General features: G+C 46.1%; 1 protein-coding gene across 3 annotated transcripts in view; it reads left to right on the top strand.

Moving 5' to 3' along the window:
• Positions 1-23,747, top strand: part of Blk (BLK proto-oncogene, Src family tyrosine kinase) — a 38,304-nt gene that overhangs the window by 4,277 nt on the left and 10,280 nt on the right. For 2 of the 3 annotated variants that reach the window (XM_006252188.4, NM_001025751.1), the window contains 4 exons: positions 19,022-19,127; positions 20,380-20,431; positions 21,620-21,713; positions 22,714-22,812. In XM_006252188.4, coding sequence (XP_006252250.1) covers positions 19,022-19,127; positions 20,380-20,431; positions 21,620-21,713; positions 22,714-22,812 — 351 coding nt within the window. Of the gene's footprint in view, positions 1-19,021; positions 19,128-20,379; positions 20,432-21,619; positions 21,714-22,713; positions 22,813-22,835; positions 23,221-23,747 lie in introns of those variants that run through there. The other variant, XM_039093550.2, reaches the window with a different exon arrangement.

Raw genomic sequence — 23,747 nt, 5'->3', positions numbered from 1 at the left:
GAACTCCTCCTGGTCCTCCCACCTCCACCCCCTGAGTGCTGGGATTACAGGTAAGTGTCAGCATACCCACTTTCTGGGGTGCTGGGGATGGGACCCAGGGCTTTGTGCATGCTACACAGGCATTCTGCCAACTGAACTATATCCACAGCCCCATGCGTATGCAGCTCCGTGTGTATGGATCTTAGTTAAAGAGAGCATGATGGCCTTTTTTAGGCTAAATGGATTCCACCAGCTTCACGTCCCCCCCCCCCCCCCGAGAGTCAGAGTTCACCATCGCTTGTGGTTGCTGATAGTTCTTTCTGCTGATCAAGTTGTGTGCACCCACCTGAAATGTCATCAGCTAGGGCTGAAGGGGCAAAGACGAACCTTTGAAATGCAAGAGAGCAAACACACTCAGCCGCCTCATGGAGAATGTCAGCCTGTTAATTTGTTGGCTTCCTCGTGCGGATGGTAGGTTCTTTCCCTTTCAGATAGCCTTTAATTAAAAACAGACTCTCCTGCCCCGCTCCACAGTGGTTGAGTGATTTCTTAAATGTATCTGATTTTGTCTTGGATCACCTTAAAGTGTGGTACCAAGTGTGCACTGAGGCACCAAGCGTGGACACACTCAGTTTCCCATTTCCCCAGGAGTCGCTGTGTTTCCCAGTTGCTACTGCTCATTGGAGAAGAAAGGCTTCTTAACGTGTGGCAAGCAGTGCTGTCGTCAAAGTGAGCTGGCCACGTTTGCGTCTTGGCCATCTGCGATGTGTTGTAGTGGTGTAGAGCACCACTGAATATTGGGTCAGTGTGTCAGCCCCAAGCAATGGCTAACGATTCCAGCTAACGTACAGACTCTGGCTGGAGATAAACATCTTTGTACCTTTGTCTTTGTAAGTTTTGGTGTACATTCTGTGTAGCAGTAGGGTAGTAGGGAGGTGAACAAACAGCCATTTCTTTTTATGCCTGGGTTTACCTGGATTGACCAATAAATTGACCAATGACTGGCTCACTCATCCATTCAAAAAGAAATCCCGGCCTCTGTGGGCCCTGTGTGGGGGAGAATGTGGTCAGCAAAGCAGCCTGGTGCCTGGCCCCCACCGGTTTCGGTGTCCACTGCACGGGGAAAGGCTGCCTTAGAGAGACTCCAGCTCACTGCCCTGCCTTCAGTGAGAAAAATATTGAGGGTTTTTCTGAGTCACAGCGAGTTTAACATCATGCTATATTGAACAAATAGAAGACTGGTGAGAATCACACTTTCTCTCTTTCTGGTATAAGGATCATTTTTCTTTGGCATCTTGGGCAACAGTGTAAGGAACAACTCTGTGTATAAACGAATGAGGTCTGTGAAAGCTCTTGTGTTCTCTGTCCCTTATCACCTGATCATGTGCCACGCATGGCTGAGTCGAGTGAACGCACTCTGAAACACACAACCCAAGTCAAAGCCTCAGGCCAGTAAGAAATCCTGTCTTACAAAACAAAGTGGACATGCCTGAGGATTGACACTCCAAGTGGACCTCGGACCTCCACAGACGCGCGTGTGCGTGCACGCGCGCGCACACACACACACACACACACACACACACACACACACACACACACACACACACACACAAGAAGTCCCAGCATCAATAGTCTTTGTGACACTGTCAGCTGCTCTCTGAGTTCTATGGCCCTTTCTCCACTCATGGCTCTTACCCCATCATGAATGGTGGCCTCTCGGCCTCCTCACATACCCTGACAGCTCAGACCCTATGTGACCTTTCAAGGATGATTCTCTGCTCTCATACATAGCTGTGAGCAGCCTCCAAGATGTCAGGAAAGAGATGCCTGCCTGGAACATAACACACAGGGACCATACTTCTGAAGATTGCACACCAAATTAGCCAAACTGGGGTCTTCAGGACACAGCCAAGTAGCTGTCTGAGAGACCCTGCCAGCCTTAGTCCTGCAGTGAGGGCTTTTGGCTCCATTACATAGAGATGGTCCTATTACTGAAACCCCAATCAGTTGGACTTGGGTCAAGGGTCCCCTGTCAGAGAAGGGAGGGACTCTGGGAAACAAAAACGCACATCTCACACAATTTCAAGTGCATGTGCTCTCTGAAGCAGGTCAGGGCTTCAGGAGTCATCAGAGGATGGTTTGGACTGGGTTGGCCCTATAACCTTGCCACTGCATGGAGGAAGGAAGCACCCTAGGGTTCCCTCAGCCGATGTAAGAACGAGCTGGGTGAAGGAAGCTCTTAGACAACAACCTTCATGAATCAGTCATAGAACGCACCCCTACCCCAGGTCCTATATGAGCTGATGACCTCATCACCCAGCCTCCAGTCTCGTATGGGCACTAGCTGCCTTTATCCACAAGGCACAGACTCTTAGGCTCAGGCTCCCGAGGGGACCAGGAGTTGGCTCAATGGCACTTTGGACATGGCTTGTGTGTGAGCTCGTGCTACCTGGGTGGACACTTGCCTTCATGAGTTTCTTCAATGCGGTGGGGTTTCAGATGCCTGCCAGGGATGGGACTCTTCATTCTGAACCTGGATTCTAATCTTCTTCAGAAGGGAGAGGTGGCTCTTCCTACTGCAGAGAGCCCGCCCTGCCCTCAAATCTTATCACATGGTGAGGATGTTGGTAGCATCTCACTGTTTCCAGCCATGCCCCATATCTGCTCACAACACCCGTGTTCCAGCCACAGCCTCTTGCTTCTCCTCCTGCCAAGGACCCCTGCCTTCAGCTCTCCTTCCCAATCTCTTCTCCACGCAGCAGCTGCGGTGACCTTTGTAAAAGGTATGTTGGCTCTTCAAAGCATGCAGTGGGTCATCTTGGTATCATTGATGAAATCCCAGCTTCTCCTGGGCTGTATGCCCTGTCTCCTCTCCTGCCCATGCATCACTGCCCTCCAGTGTGTTACTTTTGCTCTTGGACAGTGCTGAGCCCACACTTGGCCTTTGCCTCCTGCTCTCCCCCGCCCAGCAACACTTCCTTGCCACTGAGACCCAAGTATGATGACGTTCACCCTGGAAAAGGTTTTATCTGAACAATCCAGCCCCTCTGGTGTGGTTGACTGACTCTCCATAGCACTCAGCTCTGCTGGGAATTCCCGCTCAGTGATTGGTTGGTTTGCTACTGTCTTCTCTTGGCTGTCATCCCACGGCATCCTGAATACTAGCTCTCCGTGGCGCCGATGCTCACCCACATCCTGGCTGTGGAAAGCATTTGTTTAGGGATGATGGGATCCTCCAGGGAATGAATCAAGCCATCTCTGGGATTGCCTTGGGTGGGAGAGGCCATGCTACCCTCCATCACAGGAGGCAGCAGATCCGGTCACAACCTTTCTGGCAAGCAACTTGGTGGTTTGGGTCAGGGATCCTGAAACAGTTTCCAGAAATTAGTCCAAACTGGTTTTCCTTCTGAAAACCTAGAAAGCCTGAAGAAAGTGCAGGGAAATCCAGCAACCAACTCACACGCATGTGTCACGTGAAGGTAAGCGCGCACATGCAAATGCTTATATACGTATACACATGCATAGGAAGGGGAGTCATAAAGGTGTGTGCAAGTCTGCATGGTAAGAAAGAAGCTTACAATAAAAAATGTGAGTGATAAAGACAAAGTCTTAGAGGCTAAGCTCCAGTCAGTGCTTCCATGGGTGCTGTGTCCGACTCAGCTTCCAGCTAGTCTTCTGTGAGACACTGCTCGTCCTTGCCCTGACTCTACCTGGCAGGAGAGGACACTTGAGAGACAGGGACATTGTCAGTGAGCTGTATTTTGCAAACCATAATGTCAGAACACAGGCCAGTACCTCTCCTTCCACTAACTCCATTTAACACACACACACACACACACACACACACACACACACACACACACACAGACACACACACACACAAATGAGTATAATTTAAAATTTGCCACTTCTTCAAAAATATTATATGATCATAAATGCAATGCTAATAAAATTAATACAGGATTTTTTCTCAAAATTATTCTTAAATTATTTCTGAAAAATAAATTAGAAATAGTTAGGAATGAAGTCCTGGCAATAAGAGTCACGTGGCTTCCATGCAGGGGTAGAGTCTACATGTGGTTCTGTGCAAAGAACAGACATGAGACATCCAGGAACAGACTTGAGAACATGTGAGAGGATTTTGGTGAGGAGAAAAATGTGGCATTTAAAACTTTTATTATATTTGACTTTTATTGTATAATATTTGACTCTCCGATTCAACCATCACCTATATTTAGTTTCTCATTCTCCCTTCTAACGGTTTAAAGCCTTTCATGGTTAAATCTTTTGTCAATGTAGATTTGATATTAGGCATAGTTGTGAGGGGAGGGAACAACTTCAACAGAAACATCAAGTGTCACAGCGCCATTTACTTGAGCGTCTTTCCAGTGATCCCCAGTGTTTGTCTGATGTTGAGTGTGCTTCTGTATGTGTGCTGTGTGTGTGTGATGTGTGTATGTGTGTGTGATGTGTGTCTGTGTCTGTGTGTGCTGTGTGGTGTGTGTGATGTGTGTGTGTGTGTATGTGTCTGTGTGTGCTGTGTGGTGTGTGTGATGTGTGTGTGAATGTGTCTGTGTGTGTGATATGTGTCTGTGTGTCTCTGTGTGATGTGTGTGTGTATATGTGTCTCTGTGTGTGATGTGTGTCTGTGTCTGTGTGTATGTGTGTGTGTGATGTGTGTATGTGTCTGTGTGTGTGCTCTGTGGTGTGTGTGATGTGTGTGTGTGTATGTGTCTGTGTGTGTGATATGTGTCTGTGTCTGTGTGTGTGATGTGTGTCTGTGTCTGTGTGTGTCTGTGTGATGTGTGTCAGTGTGTGTGATGTGATATATGTGTGTGTATGTGTGTCTGTGTCTGTGTCTGTCCCTATGTGTTTGTGTGCATCCCTTTGCTATCTCACAGTCACAGCAGCTTATACTGGGGCCTCTTTGACGTCTGATTCTTTTCTTTCCTTTTTTTTTTTTTTTCTATTCTTGGGCATTTTTATCACCCACCAAGCTTTAGAAATTTGTTGTACAGTTTCTGCTGGAATTTTGATAGAAAACCCACTTGACTTTTGGAGGCTATGGAGGGAGGGAAGGTTCACCTCTGAACTATAGTCCTCTTAATTATCAGCCAATGACTCAGTCTCCTCTCCTAAAAACACTTTTAAAGAATCTGTCAACAAATTCCTATCTCTATAGAAGTCTGCATAACCTTTGGTGTATTTCTAGGGAAAGTATTGTTTGGGTTGGTATTGGAAATGGGAAGACATTTCTAAATGGCCACCCAATATGAGAGGCTGAAACAGTGGGAAAGGGCAATATGGTTCCTAGCATGCTAAAAGTCACCAGGCAAAACCAAATTAAAGCAAAAATGTCTCCACTTACCACCCTTCCATGAGTAAAGTAAGCAGAGAATGTACCTCTCAGGGTCTGCTGGTGGGCCACGTGGGGATCATGCTGGAACCCTTGGTGACACTGCCGTGTATGCCCACAAAGGTAATTCAACACACAGATTCTCCTTGTTCTTGGAGAAAATGCTGACTGTGCCCTGTGGGCGCTGCTCATTATCAAGATCAAGAGGCAAAGACCATTAGGAGAAGGTGAAAAAAATAAACCAAGTCACTGAACTGAAAAGGGTTTTTTGTTGTTTTTAAGATTTATTATTAATTAATTAATTTATTTATTTAATGTATATGAGTATATGATGAGCAGACTGTAGCTGTCTTCAGACACACCAGAAGAGGGCATCAAATCCCATTACAGATGGTTGGGAGCCACCATGTGGTTGTTGGGATTTGAACTCAGGACCTCTGGAAGAGCAGTCGGTGCTCTTAACCACTGAGCCATGTCTCCAGCCCCTGATAGGTTTTTTTTTTGGGGGGGGGTGGCTTTGTTTTTTGTTTGTTTGTTTTATTTTGTTTTAGAACCAGGGACTTCTACCTGACAACAAACAAACTTCCAAATTAAAAAAATTTAAAAAATCAGAAAGCAAATCACAAAATGTTTACATAGATTTATAGTCATTTTTATATCAGTCTCAAACACAAAGCAAGAGATTAATATTGCTGTGACGACAGTTACATGCCAATGGTGTAGGAACCCACACATGACAGGACGCATGACAGAACACATGAGGTCCACCAGCTTCAGGATGACGATGACTCCTGTGGTGAAGCAGGGGACAAGGCACCGATGGAGCTGGGCTGTGTCCTTCATATGAACAACACGGAGAGAGCAGAGGATGGGGCAGGGGAGGAAACCGGGCAGAATGAAGCCCGTGTCCGTTGCACCAGTGCTGCCGTATTGTCGCTGCAGCTTTTTTATGTTTAAATTTTCTGTGGCCCGTGAGATGGCTCAGCAGACAAAGGTGCTCAGAGTGCAAACCCGGCAGTCCTGATACAGGACCCACACGGAGGAAGGAAAGAACCAACTCCACGAAGATCTCCACACGTCTGCTTCCATATACACACCACGCTCACACACGATAGCAAGTACAGTGAAAACATCTCACAGGTGCCACTGCTAACGAGCACGTTTCCACGGTTACACGTTTCTGTATAAAGGACTGACAGAAAGACCAGTAGAGAGAGCAGATAGAACAGTGACCCAGAAACAAAGGAAAGATGCAGGGCCAAAATGTCTACAACATATGACAGAAGGATGTGTATTTTAAATATATGTGTCTTATATAAAAATCTCTGGTGTATTATAAGGAAATCAAATCAAAGCATTAGAAACTGTGGCTAATAAATATGACACATTCTCATAAAAATACATTAAAACTGTCTAATCACTTTTTATTTAACAGGTAGGCAAGGATGGCTTCCTTCTTTTTTTCTTTTTCCATTGGCAAGGAAATGAAAAATAACTTTTCCTGTCAGTTCTGAGAGCATAAATCAATCTTACTATTACAGACCAGAAGCCTAAAAAACCATGAGCCTATATTTGATACTGAATCCTACTTACAGAACTATAGCTTTAAAAATATCACACAAGGGTAAGTGAGATGACAAACGGGTAAAGGGGGCTTGCTGCCAAGCGTGATGATCTGAGCTTGATCCCTGGGACCCGCATGAACCAACTCCTACAAGTTGTCCTCTGACCTCCACACACAGACCAGGGTGTGTGGCACACGCACACTCACACACACACACACACACACACACACACACACACACATACACACACTCCATCCATCTATCCATCAGTACGTATAATTCATTTATAGTAAATCTATTTATAATCACCAAAAATTGAAAGTAACTTATTTGATCAAATGTGGATACATGAATTAATGTCAAGTAAGTAGAGTAGCAGTTAGGAAACTTCCATCAAAATTATACTTACTTATAAATTAAATTTTATTTAACTATTGAATTTTTAATTACTTAATAAATACAAATAAATTATATTTACTTATAAATGTTATTCACAGTGTAGTGTTCATGGAAATATCAAGTTATTAAACAAGGTAAACAGTCTGGGTAGTTTACGTTTGTGTGTATATGTAACTGCTCTGGTTATGTTAGTGGTGACTATAGTAATTTTCCGTTGGTGTAGCTATTTTTATTTAGTGTGATCTCAGTTTTAGGCTTTTTGTTTTATTGGTTGAGACAAGGTCTCATGTAGCTTAGGTTGGACCTTAAATTCCTTTTGTCCCTGCTATTCTGTCTGTAGGAATTGACCCTTGACCAACAGTACAAGGGTTTGGTCAGGATTAAGATCTCAGTCCAGGTCATTTATACACATGTCTTGGGTGCAAAAAATGTTTGAAGTGAACTGGTATGGACAAGCAAACTCATGTAGCAGAGGATGAGTTTGAACCTCTGACCTTCCTGACTTCAAGTCCCCCTCTCCCCCCGACTTACGGCATCGAGAGACTATCACTGCACTGGTTTTGTGTGATGCTGGGGGTGGAACTCGGCTTTCTGTACACTGGGTTAGAATTGCCAACATAGCCACTGCCTGCTGGTGGGGTTTTAGGGGATTTTCCATTTTGAATGTGTGTAATTCCCAAATATTTACTGTCTACCTATAACACCAGCTTAGCAAAAAGAAAAAAGAAAAAAAAACCTAGAAAGGTAAAGCATACTTTTTAATAAACAAACTTAGAAAGGGATAGAAGTCACCACCTGGTGACTTATCGGAGAACGCTCGATGCTTATGACCCTGTAATTCCCCTCGCAGGAATTTAACTTTGACAAAAATTAGTGGAGGACTTTATTCAGAATGAAGACCTTGATCCTGAATGTTTACAAACATGTCTCAGGTGCAAAATGTGTTGGAAGTAAAACTCGTTTATAATAGAAGGGACGGACAATACTAAGCGCCAGTGATCAGGGGCCTGATAGACCGACAAGTGATGAGGGAGACAAAGCGGATACCAGCAGGAGAAGACAACACTGATGTGTTCTTTCAAAAGCAGGTCGCAAAACAGGATGTAGATAATGACCCTATTTTTTGCTTTTTTAAACTAAAATAGCCTTGGAAAATTACATACTAGTGCTAACAATGGCTGTCTCCGAATGACGGTGCTGGGGATAATTTTTATCTCCCATGTTATTTTCTGAATTTCCTGTGGTAAAAACAAATCGCTGTGTAAAAGAGAAAGGACATTGATTTGATTTGTAATAGGTTTCATTCCACACCAGTGGATGGAGCTGGCCGGGGGCAGGGTGTCACCTCCCTCCTGTCCCTCTGCCCTTTTCAGATGGGTTCAGGACACACACTCTGCTTTAAAAATTTGAGTGATTGCTGGGTTTCTTTGTTTTCTTCTCTCTGCAAAAGGTATTTAGGAAGGTTCTAACAGTCCTTGCAGAGGCCTGAACTCTTCTAATGTTAGCAGTTTGATCTGATTCCATAGAGTTCCACAATTTTCTTTACATCTTCAGATATGTACAGACTCCCCCTAATTCCTTTTACATCTCTTGATTGTGTAATAAAGCCACCCAGGAATTTCCTCTGCTTTACAGCAATGTAGTCTGGATGTTTTACCTTCCTCGTTCCTGTCTCTCTTACGACACAGCTGATTTTCACCCTTGCATGTGTTACTTAGCTACAGGTCGCAACCCTATAGGCTGTCCATGAATGTGCTTTGTTTTGGGCAGCCCCAAGGGATGTCAGCTGAAAAAACTAAAAATGTGCCTCCCAGCTATGCCTTAGGGCTCCTTCCCAGGAGCAAACAATGGTCAGTAAGTTTTTTCTTTTGTTTGTTTGTTTTGATTTTTTGAGGGTTTTTCTGTGTAGCCCTGGCTATCCTATCCCGGAACTCACTGGGCTAGCCTCAAACGCAGAGATCCCCATGCCTCTGCCTCCTGAGTGCTGCTGGGATCAAAGGCAAATAAAACTCCCTTGCTGCTGGGATCAAAGGCAAATAAAACTCCCTTGCTCCCGCCCTGCAAAAGCCACCAAGCTGCACACCTGCTTTTGCTACAATTAGAACTTCAGTGAGTCGGGGTGGGAGTGGGGCTGCGGAGGTCACTTAGTCACTAAAGTGCTTGTTGTACAAGCATGAGAACTTGAGTTCGATTCCCGACTGATCATGTGAAAAAAGCCAGGTTTGGTGGCCAATGCTCTTAATCATAGCACTGGGAAGACAGACAGGTGCCTGGGGCTCCCTGGCCAGTCAGCCTAGCCTAGTTGATGAGTGTACCCAGGACACCCAAAGCGGGTAGCTCCTGAGGAATGACAGCTAAGGTAACCCTCTGGCCTCTAGAGTCATACACATGAACACACAGAGAATAAACAAATCAGCGAGAACCCCAATACCTCAGTGGTAGCTAATCATAAAGGCATGAAGGCCTGAGCCCCGCTGCCTCTTTCCTTGCCTGCCGTCACCCTCGCCCTCCCCTCCCTTCCCCCCCCAATCCCCCTCTTCTCCCCCTCCCCTCCCACTCCCCACCCCTCCCCCACCCCTCCCCCATGCTCTTCCATTTTCACCGTTTTCTTTCATACTAAGTGACTGATTTTATGGCTTAAAGTGACACATTTAAATGCTGACATCTTCTTTTATCAGCTTCCAACCATATCTGTCCACACAGGCTCCACTTTGAGCTGCACGTCCTGTGATTTGCCATGCCGCTGTCATATGTTTATTATAATATTCATACTATAGCTTATCACATTATTACACACAATATGTTAAAACGTTAAGTCTTCTAGCACGTTCTGCTCTGTGCTCCTCTTAGTTCACTGTGTCTCACTAGTGAAGTTTCTACTGAAATAAATGAACTAAAAAGTAACTGTTACAATGATGTGACCAGGCCACGTTTTCATCCTGTCAAGGAGAATTTAGACACACACAAAGGCTTTGTGGTACGGTGTCAGTGACACTCGATGTCCAAGGGAAATCGCCCGGGGGGGGGGGGAGCTTTAGTAAGGCATCTTTTGTTTCCCTTTCTGCGTTCAGAGATTCATTTCATGGCCACTGTCTATCTCACACTGTCCTGGTCCTGAGCACCGCACTCCCAGTCTTTCTTGCTACATCCTTTGCGGCTTTCCTTCCCTTGTGAACGCATGTGTACAAGAGGGGCTACACCTGGCCTTTTGGTATGATTTGGGTGTCTCCATGGACATGAATGAGCACACTTACATGTACCGTTGTGACTTTAGTGAAAAATAAACTCACTTGGTCAGGCATGTGAGCTTGCATTTGTAATCCCACGATTTAGAAGGCTGAGGCAGAAGGATTGATATCTAGGCTAGTCTGGTATACTGACTTTGTCTCAATCAATCAATCAGTCAGTCAATCAATCAATAAGTAAAACAAGACTGTAAAGATGAACGCACTGTGCGACCTCCCCACATAAACACTTCAATCACCCCATAAGTTTCCCTTAACCCTTTCCCGTTCGGTCCCTCTCACCATCCCTCCCTGCCAGTCACTGACCTCGCACACCCGGCACGTCTTACAGGGGGAGAATACTGCATGTTTTCTTGTGTATCCAGCCTCTGTCCCACAGCACAGCGCTCTTAAGACTCCGCTGTGTTGCTGGAAGTGGCAGCGGCTCATCACATCCATATTTTTTAAATCTGTTTACAATTCATGGACATTTTTGTTGTTTTTGTTGGAAGCTGACTTGTAATACTTCTGCGACTGTACATGGGCCAGGGTCTCTGTCATTGTCTTTCATTTCTCTTTGGTAACTGGAAGTCCAACACCAAGTCTCATCCTTCATAGGCAGTACTGCCAGTGTTCCATCGAAGAAGACATACCAAGCCAGATGTGCTAGTGCCTGCCTGTAAGCCCAGCACCAGGGAGGTGGGGGCAAGACAGCCAGGAGTTCTAGGCCTGCCTTAGTCTCATGAGACCCTGTCTCATGAATAAAATAAACATATAAATAGGTAATTTATTACCAGTGCAAGGTAAATATAAAAATATGACATGTATTCATGACAATGTCATAATTACACTCACTATTTTATACACTAAATTTCTAATTTAAAAAAAGAAAAAAACTTGCTTTAAAAAAGACGTTGCCAAGCCTGAAGAGATGACTCAGTGGGTAAAGGTGTTCCCTGATGCCCTGAGTTCTATCCCTGGGACCCACATTATGGAAAAAGAGAATTGGCTCCAGGGTTGTCCTCTGACCCTCACACAGATGTGGTATGTGTGCAAATCTCTGTGTGTGTGTGTGCGCGCGCGCGCACACCACACACACACACACACACACACACACACAGAGACACATGCGTGCATACTCATGCACACATGCACACTTACATATATATATATACACACACAGATGTACACAGGTATACTGCACATAGGTATATGCACACATACATAGGTACATGCACACATACACATGTATACATACAGGCAACATACACAATAAATGTAATTAAAAAATATAAAGACATAACCAAACCCAAGGTCACCTAATTTCTCCCAAGTTGTCTTCTAGAAGTTTTTTATACTTTTGTGCTTTATGAGTATAATTTCATGATCATAATTAGTTTCATGATCTGGCTTGAGTTATTTTTGTGAGAGATGTTTGTGTCTAGATGCAATGCATTTTTCCTTTGGCATGTGGTATCCAATGATCCCACATGTCTATTAAAGAGATTGACCTCTGGTCTGATGACTTTCTTGGCCATTTGTCAAAGAGCGGTGGGTGTAGTTATAAGAATGTACTACTGGACTCGTTATGGAATGTCCATGCCCATTCTTTCAGACCGCACCTTCCTGTCTGAGAGTAAGGCGCACGCTCAGGTAGGATGGGCTCTCAACTTGTGCTGTAATGGTGGCTCTTCTGAGCCTGTCTCTCCATAGGAGCTTGAGAATAGCCTTGTTAACAGTCACAAACAACTCGCTGGCTGGGGTCCTTGCTGCATTTCATCTGTGCTCAAGAACCCACAGTTGAGTCTTCATGGTCATGAATCCCGAATGGAGCTCCGTTTCCTCAGACCTGCTCTCAGGAGTGAGTAGTAACCTTCTTATGCTCTCAGTACATTTTTTTTATCAGATTTATACTCAAACAGATATTTTGGTGTTAATGTAGAGAGTGCCTTTTGAAATTTCAAGTCCAATTGCTCCTTACAAGTGCATAAGAACATATGTGTGTATTAGATTCAGGGGGATTTTTCTAGAATTTTACACGTTTATTTATATTTGTTGACATTTATTTGGTGTGTGTGCACATGCACCCACACTCAGAGGCAGTCAGAGGACAGCTTGCAGGAGCCACTCTCTCCTTTCACCATGCTCTGAGGGCTAAATCAGTTTGTCAGACTTGGTGGTGCTTCACCCACAGAGCCATCTCTCCAGCTCTTTACGTCCTTTGGTTATTCTTTGGGATTTCTCTAAGCAAAGAACCAAGTTGTCAGTGAATAAAGCCAATCTCTTTCTTTTCAACCTTATGCTGTGTGCTCTGTCACTTCCCTTATTGTTAGGACTCCGATGATGACGTTAGACCAGGGTGGTGCGAGTAAGCACCCTTGCTGCCTGTCCAATCCTCTGGATTAGTTTTTGCGTTGATTTCATTTTCTTTTTATACTTTAGATCACCAGCTCAAACTCCACCCATATCTATCTTATTTTTTCAGTCACTTTTTTTTCAATTTTCAAGACTGTTCTTTCCATGCTTGTGTCGGAGAGAGGTGAGCAGCTGAGAAGGAATAAGAGACATGCACAGGAACATACTCTGCAAGCTGGGAAGGACCACAGAGGTACAAGCTAGTCCAGAAAAATTGCTTCCCTGTCAATAAACTATGCAGGAAACAGTACCATATTAGAAATATTTGTATGGAGGACAGAAAAAAGGCATTTCACTTATAGACAAGAGGGTAATTCGCATTGTTATGGTGAACTCAAAGAAAGAGCTGTGGGATTGCTGGTCCCTATTCCAATGCCTACTCTGGAGGCAAAGGCAAACAGACCACCTAGGTGGCATAGCATCAGTTCAATCACATCCTAAAACACATCCTGGACTCGGCTCACCTGCGGCAGAACTGTTGGGATGGGACTCAGGGTCAGCTGCTTACTGCACAAAACCAGGTTTCAGAATCCTTTGCCACACAAAACCAGCTCCGTTAAAAAGTAAAGAGCTCTAAATACAACAGCGCCACGAATAGTTAAACATTACAAGAAACTAGCAGGATGGCGGTGGCACACACCTTTAACCTCAGCATTTTGGAGGCAGAGGCAAGTGGCTCTCTGAGTTCGAGGCCAGTTTGGTCTGCAGAGTGACAGCCAAGGCTACACAGAGAAATTCTGTTTCAAAGGGGAAAAAAAGATTCCAACTCCCATGTTATTAAAGCAAGACATGAAGGTAGCTATGCTGACACGGGAGCAGGTCATCAACATGTTTCCATGATCACTAATGAGGGATTTAAAAATGCAAATTTTCGTGGGATCTCCCTCTAAGAAGAATTTTTGATTCCCGTAGAGGACATTTTTTGTGGGTATAGCCACCCAGTGTGCCTTGGGCCTCTCTGCGGCTTCAGAGTGACACATAGTCGATGCACCATAAAGGGGCCTCATATTCTGAGCAGCCTCACAAGAAGGTCACCACCCCTGCTGAAGTTCTGCTCAGAACCCTCAAACTATTTATCATCAGAAATCTTCTCTACCAGATTTACCGCATTAGGGTGTGGGAGCATTTCCACAGCAGGAAAGATTTGGCTTCATAAAATTGAGACAGCCACAGGAGTGCCTCCTTCTCACGTGCCTCAGCCATCACTGATAGATAGCTTTTCCCCTTACATGGAGCCACACATGCCCAGGGATCTTCACTCACTCAGCTACATGGTCCAAAGCCACATCTTCCTAACAAGCGCGTTGCATGCTGGGAAAATAGACTACTCTGGAGCTAAGTAGGATCAGACACGATGAAAAGCCATGATCAAAGCAGCCCGGGGAGGAAGGGTTTATTTGACTTACACTTCCACATTACTATTCAAAGTAATCCAGGACAGGGACTCAAGCAGGGCAGGAACCTGGAGACAGGAGCTGATGCAGAGGCCATGGAGGAGTGCTGCTTATTGGCTTTCTCTTCATGGTTTGCTCAGCCCACCTCTTACAGAATCCAGGACCACAGCCCACAGGTGGCTCACCTCATACAATGGTGTGGACCCTCCACTCACTAATTTTAAAAATTCCCTACACACTTGCCTACAGTCTGATCTTAGGGAATCTTTTTATAATTGAGGTTCCCTCCTCTTGGATAACGTTAGCTTGTATCAAGTTAGCATACAATTGACTAGTAAACATGGTGAACCCTTTGATAGGAGATGACTTAGGACTATCAGAAGTGATCACCTCTCTAAAAAATATTTGTTTGTTTGTTTGCTTGCTTGTGTCCTGTCTGTGCACACAGATGAGGATCTCAGATACCCAGGGACTAGAGTTATATCAATTGTTGTGAGACGATAAGTGCTTGCTGGGAATCAAACCAGAGTGCACTGGAAGAGCAGCCAGTACCTTAAACAGCTGAGCCATGTCTCCAGTCCCAAATGACCAGTCTTTAAAAAATATTTCACACAACATGGACTGTGTTCCCTTCATAATTCTGATACACACTCTACAATCAGGTTAATGGAAAATCCTCATTCTCTGAAGGTTTCCTTTCTCAAATGTCCTTGGGAAAATACTTGCCTGTGGTTAGATTAACTGACAGTCTTTCTGGGGTGATTTTTCTTCTCTCAGGTCCCACTTAAGTAATATGAAATGCATGATGAAATCATAGTACAAGCTTTTGTAGCTGTCAAGGAAAAAATCAGCTGAAATGCTGGGCGGGGACATTCTGATGGACGTGTGGGACAAATCACCTGAACTTTGATCCATCTAAGCATCTCTACTTTCGTGTGCTGCATATACAGCACACGTCACTTACCGGGAAAAGATGCATCTGAACCAAATGGAGTCTGTGGCTTTTGGTCCATGTGTAAGAAAGAGGGAGGGAGGGAAGGAGGGACAGGGAGGGGGCATGATTTGAACCATAACAAGGATGCAAAGTCCAAAATACAGACTATTCTGTAGAACTTGGAGTTTACCAATCAAGGAACATGGCGCTTGTCAGAGTTGGGGCAGGAGAAGAGTAATCACACATCACGTATGATTGTGTTGGAATCCCAAGGGCAAACAAGCAAGAAGCCAGCACGAGATTAGTACTGGATGAACCTCTGCTGTGTAGGAAGACACAGCACATTATTAGTGGAACAGGAATGTTTGAGATCAAACGAACAAGAGATTATAGAGTCCTGAGAGCCATGACTGGGGCTGCTTCAAGTTCCGGTGTGAAGGTAATGATGTGGAGTTGCAACTGTGTTGAATCCAAGGCTAGGCTTGCTGGTCCCTGACGGCGCTGCGGTAGAAGGTGTCTGCTGTCCCTAACTGCCATCTGCAGAAGGGGACTAGTAACACTTACTTCTCATGTTGACCGAAGGAACTGTAACCATCGGTTTCTTGTATCTACCCTGACAGTGCAGTGCCTGTTAGATATTTAGGTGAGTTAGGCGCTGTTCTAAGATGTGCTAATAATGAGTAATACTAATTAAGTCTTCATAACACCTTGGGGACAGAAATAATCACTACTCCAATTAACACACTAAAATCCTAAGCAAATTACTGAAAGGCAAGCAATTTATACCCTGTACATTTCCTTCCTTCCTTACTATGCTGTGTGGCCCCCAGAACAGTGTTCTGTGGGTGGAGTGTCAGGGTAGGTGCAAACAGCCACTCCAAAGCATGGATCAGACTCAGACAGACCTGTGACTTAATAGTTATTTGCAACCAGAGGTCCTCTGTTTCTAGATTAACAAGCATGGCTTTCTAGATTAGTGGTAATCTAATTAGTGCCAGTGTAGATACACATTGCTTTGCTGGATCCAAGGAACTCTCGCTGGCTATTGTCTTCCAACCCACTACCAAACCTTCAGGTTTGCTGTCCCAAAGCTTGGGCCCCCAAAGAAAAGACAGACAATTTCAATACACCTCAGAACCACCTTGGAAATGATAAAGCCCCTGGCATGGAAAGAACAATGATTCCTCAGGCTGCTCACTAGGTCCTCTGAGCCCAGAGATAGGCCATCACCAGTGTCAATCCAAAATAGTAAAGAAACAAAATGTTTCTTTGGTGTGCCCTTTGTTCCTTGCTTCTTTTTTGTCCTCTCTTTGTTGGGGGTGGGTCACTTGGCAATGTTTGTTAATTATGGACGGGTTGTTGGCCTTTGACTTCAAACTTATATATCTGTTCTCTATGTATCAACTTGCCCAATCATCTATGCACTGAGCCTAGGCGGGCACACTTTAGTAAGTCAGCGGACAGTCACAATCACCCTGCAACTCACAGCAGTGTTCACGCAATTGTTTCGATATTTGATATTTGGTGCACTTTTCCCGTATTTTACACACGTGGACATAACCAATTGTTGCAGGAAAGCCTAATTAAAATATATCTGTGACCAGCTTAAAATGGACTATGGAGATAAGCCAAGTAGACAAGGTGAAATTTCAGAGCTCTAAGACCTTATCCCAGATGGGAAGTCAATTAGTCAACTTTCTCAGCCACATGTGAGGATACCTTCCTCAGAGAGTTTTGTCTATGGTGCTAAGAACGGAGCCATCCCATCCCATCAACCAGGAGACAGACTCAGGGAAGTGAAATGATTTGCTCATGGCCACAAAGCCAGTGGGCAGGTTGCTCTGAGATCTGGTCACTGAACCCTTGACCACCATTGCTGGAACAATAGGGAGAAAGAAGAGGCTTAGAAATGTTTGTAGGCTGGTGGCATCCCGTGCAGGGGGGGGGGGGAGGAGATCCAGGCTTGAGGATGACCTGTCCTGGCAGGGTCACCTGCTTCCTGTGTGACCTGGCCCCAGGGTTGGAACTGCTGCTTTGCCTCCTGTGACACGTCTCTTGCTTCAGATGCAAGGACCAGTGCAGCCAGACCACTGATGCTATCGCAAACGTCAAAACTGGAGGTGCTGAGTGCTCTTCAACTGTGACACGCACAGCAGGTGTAAATAAGGAGCTTCAGTTCTGATTTTAACTGTTGTCTTCACCACATCCCCTGTTTGACTGAGGCTGGTTTGAGCACCTCCCCAAGGGGTAGACAGGAACCTCTCAGCTCTTGTGAGAGTCCGCATGGAGGTCAAATTTATTTCTAAGCAACAAATATCTCACATCCTCCTTTGGGTAACCGACAAAATGTACACACACACACACATAAACGCGCATGCACGCACACATGCGTGCAGAAGCAGACTCATGTCCTCCTCCCATCCTTTCCTGGAAGAGAGACCAGCGTGTACCGGATGAAGCCAAGCCCATGGAACACCAGGGTTACACGTCTCCCTCTTCCCTGGCGGACTTCTGCACTCCCTACCTTCAGCCACCCCGAGACTGCAGGGTTAGGAAGCCTAGTCACAAGGAACATTGTCACACAGCCTCCTGACTGACTAGTGTGCAGCCAGTCTTCATGGAGAACATACACATTCCCTAAAGCCCTGTAAAGTCAGTTGTTCGTGGACTGTAAGGAGTAGGGTCATTTCATTATAGGCGCTGGACTTCCTGTCAGAGTCTTTAAATATTCGTTTGCTGGGTAAGTGGACATGCTTTCCCAGGAAGTTCAAATTTGGGGTCTGCCTAGATAGAAAACAGGAGTGTGGTCATCTGGACAGGTGTGGAAGAGCTCAAGTCCAGAGAGTGTTCTAGAACCTGCTGCTCACTGACTTAGCATTGAGCCTGGGAGATGGGTAGGTCAGGAAATGCCTGAGACCCAGCCACCTGGTGTCCATCCAAAAACTATCCTTTCCCCACGTCCCAAGTTCCACTGCTGCTAGGCAAATTGCTAAGATGTTCTTTTAACTTTTTCTTCTGTACAAAGGTATGCGTTTACTATTCAAGTGCTCATGGGATACAGGCAGTCATATGAAGTCCTATTGTCCAAAGTAAACAATATTAACATTCTAGAAATATCTTCGGGGGATACTGAATTGTATTAACAACCATACATACATAGTCTAAATTTTTTTAAATTTTAAAACATTTTCACATCTATTTTGTTGTTATTTTTTAATCTGCACCCTTCCCTCATCAATAATCAAAATAAATAAAGAAAACCTATATTCATTTTGTTGTCTGGATTCGGGTCTTTCCCATGTCTACTAAGATTCTTAACCAAAGAACAAACTTGACCATAGTGCCTATCAGTTTGTCCTCTGCACATAACATCTCATTTAACTCCAGCTTCGAAGGACCCTATTAGACATGCTCAAACAAAATCTCACCATTGACAGAGGAGCCTATGGGACCAGGGAAGAAGGGGACCTTCCCAGCAACACAGTGGCCCACTGGAAAAATAAGACCCAGACCATCAGACACGGGGTCAGGTTCCTGTCCCTGAGAACTGGGACCCATGCCAGGTGATGTCTGGCTCCTAATCACAGTGTTTTTCCCTCTCTGGGTCCCCGAGAAAACGAGGGATGGCAGCTTCTTCTCTCACGCTCCGATATCCTAAGCTACACTGTGGTATATTTCTGACCAGAAGAGGGTTGGGTGCAGGAACCCAGGGTCTTGAGGTCTCTTGTCACTGTCTGCCCTCTGCTTTCCCACAGGATGGGGCTACTGAGCAGCAAGAGGCAGATCAGCGAGAAGAGCAAGAGCTGGAGCCCTGTGAAGGCCCGCGCCCAGGGCAAGGTACCCCCGCCCCTGCCACCCCTGGTGAGTGACCAGCCCCTTCCAGGACAGAGGCTGAGGCGCAAGGCGCTCCCTGAACCAGCCCCTTTAGACTCATGTGTCTCCATGACTGTTTCATTTCATTCCGTGCTTGGTCAAAAGGCTATGAGTTTGGGGTATTTGGGGTCATGCCTGGACCCATGTCCTGCCCTGTCTGTCACTGTGCACATCACCAAGATCCTAACAGAGACCTGATGGGAACGAAGGCTGCTAGTTCCCTTTCCTAGCTGAACCCTGGCCTCTCTTCTAGCGGTATCAAAGCATCATACAATACTCTGCGCACAGTGAGATGGTCATTGAGTGGATGTATGGATGGGAATATGGGCAAATTCAAACTTAGGCCAAGTTATTTCCCCGAAGTGACACACTAACAAACAGAAGCCTAGAGCTTAACCTTTTAAAAGCTATGTGGTGCATCTGTACTTTAGAAAGATGACAACTTTGTACTATTTCACTTGCTGGAGATACTTAAGAGTTACCTCTCCTGAGCTCCTGCCCCAAGGGCCTTTCTTCGTCCATTTAGCTCATGGTTCTAGGTTCCACCCTATCATGATGGCCATGTTACAGCAGCAGGAGTTTAAGACAGCTGGTCTTATTGTATCTGCCTTCGCTACAGTCACAAAGTACAGCGACCTAGGCAACTCAGGGAAGAAAGGTTGTTTGAGCTTCCGTTCCAGGGGGCTAACAATCCGTGAGTCCAGCACAGTGTCTGTGAGATGTAACCACACTGATACATGGTAGATATAGCTCATTATTTCATTGTTTTGCCATGGATCCTAAGGGCTGTTGCCATGATGAAAAACGCTCTGTGTGTGACTATGGCTATACTAGGCATATCTTTGTGCTATGGCCTGGCCCGTGTGTGCAGGAGTCTACCCCATGGGATAGACACCCTGTGAATACTTACTGAGATTTAGGTGAAACACAATTTTAAAACATCTTTCTTTGCCAATAAATGCCTATACAACTTCTTCTTTAATGGTAGAGCCAGGATTTTAACCGAGGTGACAGAACTTTTTCCCTTTGAAGCTGGCCATCTCCATACTTGGTGAAGAAAGTGGCAGGTGGCCGGGGTAACAGTGGTACTCCAAGGGGCTGATACAGAGTATACAGAATGTATCTAAGTATCCCTGTATGGTGGCTACCCTCCTTCCTCAGAGTGGGTAATCTAGACACCTGGTTCTCCAGTGTCCTCCAGTCTACCCTTGCTCACTAACTCCGTGTATTTCTGCCCAAGGTTGTCTTCAACCACCTCCCTCCTCCATCTCCTAACCAGCACCCAGATGAAGGTAAGACCGGAGCATCGCGGCACCTCTCCAGGGACATTGTATGTTAGAACCAGGGTACCTCTCCAGGGACATTGTATGTTAGAACCAGGGCAGTTGTGGCCCTGTAGGGCTGGAGAGCAGCGGGAGAAACTGGTGCTTAAAAAGAGAACAAGGAAGGGGTTATGGGAGCATATCTGACACTGTCAGGGCCTGGTTTGGACACTCTAGTTCCCAAACTGGAAGGGCAGCGGGACTGCTCTGTCCTTCCCTCTCAGCAAGGCCTGGTCTATGTGGAGGACACCTTCTTGCCTCCCTCTTTCCACGTTCAGTTCTCCCAGTCTTACCCCGCTAAGGACACCATCTTTCCCATCAGATAGGTGACCCTTCACTTTCTAGCAGGGGGTTCCCATCTTTAAAATGGAGGCTCAAGGGAGGGAATAACTGACTGCTTTTGGCACAAGGGTCTGAGTCTTAACACTGCAAGGGACTCCTGCCATTCATGCTGAACCTCCTCCCACCAAGGGAAGGTCCCGCCTCAGGCCATACCACTCATTCAGAGACAACATGACAGTATTAGGTCATCTGTGAGCTGCAATCTCCAAGAGATTCTGACAGGTATTAGGGAGCCCTGGTGTCAAACAGTGATCATTTGAAAGGGTTCCAGCATGCTCCTGAGCCTTCTGCTTCCTCGGGACCACCAGCTTGTCAACATCCCTCCGAGAGACTCAGAGCCAAGAAGGCCAGGTGCTGAAAGCTAGAGGTGCTACCGGGAAGCTCTGGGTACCAGTGCCTTAGAGAGGCAGGGCTGGAGTCACATGACCTTTGGGATAGAGGCTGGGAAAGGATACTGAGGGGATGCTTCAGAGGCAAGTTGGATGCAGAATTGACCACTGGCTCTTAGACGGGCCTACAGCCCTCTGAGGGCTGGCAATGGCTGCCTCCATATTGCTGCCCCTCCTCCCCATTCAATCTTTGTCTAGGCCTTTGGTCTGAAAGGAAGATGAACTAAGCAGTGAGGCCCGGCCTGCTCCTAGAATGGCCATGGGTCTGGTGTCACTTCCTGAAAATCCCCTCTTCACTGTCGAGAGAGTGGCCTCATGTGGCTTCCCTTTCACTATTGCTCTTAGGAATATTGCACCATACAGTCCTCCAGAGCTCCACTTCTGTTGTGGACCCCAGTGTTAGCTATCCCTTCCTTGTTCTTTCCAGAGGAGCGTTTTGTGGTGGCCCTGTTTGACTATGCCGCTGTGAATGACAGGGACCTGCAAGTGCTAAAGGGAGAGAAGCTCCAAGTCTTGAAGAGGTAAATTTCTGACCTGTCCTCGGTCATCAAGGACTCCCCATTGTCCACCTCCCTAGTTCACCCACCACATCTCTGGAGCACCCCTAAAGGGTCTTCTCTCTTGCCATTTCCCTCTCGTGAGTGCTAGGGTTTTCTCAGGCTCGAGCCATTGTCCTTCGCTCCAAGTCTTCTGGCAAGGTGGTTTTCACTTCTGGCCTTCTGGCTGCTGTTAAAATCTAACAGGCAGGGCTGGAGAGATGGCTCAGTGGTTAAGAGCACTGATTGCTCTTCCAGAGGTCCTGAGTTCAAATCCCAGCAACCACATGGTGGCTCACAACCATCTATAATGAGATCTGATGCCCTCTTCTGGTGTGTCTGAAGACAGCTACAGTGTACTCATATACATTAAATAAATAAATCTTTAAAAAAAAAATCTAACAGGCAGCTTCACTGGATCCCACATAGCCACTCCTCTTTGGCTTACTCCCTGTGCTCTCTCTCAGAACACCCTTCAGTCTGCCTGTGCTCTCCCCTTCTCCCTTCCTCTACCCTTCAGGCCCACACCATGCAACCCCAAGGTCTCATGTTATCCTTACAGGTCTGCAGTGGGTTTGAGTTAAAACCCATAAGTGGGTGCCTCGATCTTAGATTATACAGAACTTTCCAGTTCCTCCCTTGTCAGCACCCCTCCTAGGTTTGTTTTCTTAGCCAGTTCCAACTCGTTCTGTAACTTTTGGACCTGCTCCATCGATTAAGACAGGCTGCTTAGTAAACGGCATGGTCCTCAGGTCGCAGGCTATACAAACAAATCTACCCTTCCTCCTGCACCATGACCCCTTCTGCCTGTCACATGCTCATCCCAGAGGATGGGTCACTCCCTCAGCACCTCCTTATCATCAGGCTATCTGTCTCTGCGTTAAATGTCTCCTACAGACTGGGATGTGTTATAGGGTGCTGGATGCTGCCCAAAGCGTTTTTGTGTGAGCCTCTGACACATTTCTGTTTCCCCTTCTTCTGCTAGCACTGGAGACTGGTGGTTGGCCAGGTCACTCGTCACAGGAAGAGAAGGCTATGTGCCCAGCAACTTTGTGGCCCCAGTAGAGACCCTGGAAGTAGAAAAGTAGGTGGATTGACTTCGTCAAGTGTCAGGGCTGCTCTGTCCGCTCTGGGTGTGGCAAGGCCAGGAAGTGAGCTTAATGGTGACCGTTGGTGAGGGGTTGGGGATTGGAGGTTCTGGCTGTCTTCTAACACTCAGTGATGCCGAGGGAGTCTGTCTTCCATCAGAAAGAAGAGCTACTGATTCCTGGCTTCTCTGGATGAGACTATCCCCAGTGTCTGGTCCCCTCCTGAATCTATAACAAAGCCCTACGTCCTGCAACCACTCCCCACCACCGCCAGAGACAGGCTCAGTCCTCAAACGGCTTCTTCAGCTTTCTTATCACCAGCTTTCACACACCAGGAAGGCCTACCTGGGACATTTCCCTACTTCCTCATCTGGTGCAGAGACATGAGCATGCCTTACCTCATGGTGATGACACTCCCTCTTCCCTACCCTTCCCACACAACGTGGGCCCTGGGTTTTCCCCCAGAACCATGTTGTATTGGTTACTTCTTTCATCATTATTAAAAAAACTATAGTTTAAAGAAGGATTCATTTTGGATCATGGTCTGAGAAAGTACAGCCCATCAGGGTGGGGAAGACACAGTAGAGTTCACGACGGCAAGAATGTACAGCTGGGTACCTCTCACAGCTTGGTGGAGCAGGAAGCAGCTAGAACTCCAGCAGGGCAGCCGAGCTGGCTTGTCACCTCAAGTGCCACTCCCATGGCCTCCAATTAGACCTCATATCTAGAAGGTTTCTCAGCCTCCCAAAACAGCACCACTAGCCAGGGACCACATCTTCAAATACACACAAGCCTGTAGGAACATTTTTTATCTGACCACAACACATGACAAAAAGCCCCGTGATAAAGAGAGGTGGCTTGGAAGGAACCAGGCCCAGAAAGCCCCAGGCACTGCTGTTATTCACTCAGAAAGCAAGGAAATTACAAACTC

The sequence above is a fragment of the Rattus norvegicus genome, chromosome 15 (assembly GCF_036323735.1).
Source record: "Rattus norvegicus strain BN/NHsdMcwi chromosome 15, GRCr8, whole genome shotgun sequence".
In the NCBI taxonomy this organism is placed as follows: Eukaryota; Metazoa; Chordata; class Mammalia; order Rodentia; family Muridae; genus Rattus; species Rattus norvegicus.
This window is presented reverse-complemented; position numbering and strand designations above follow the sequence as displayed.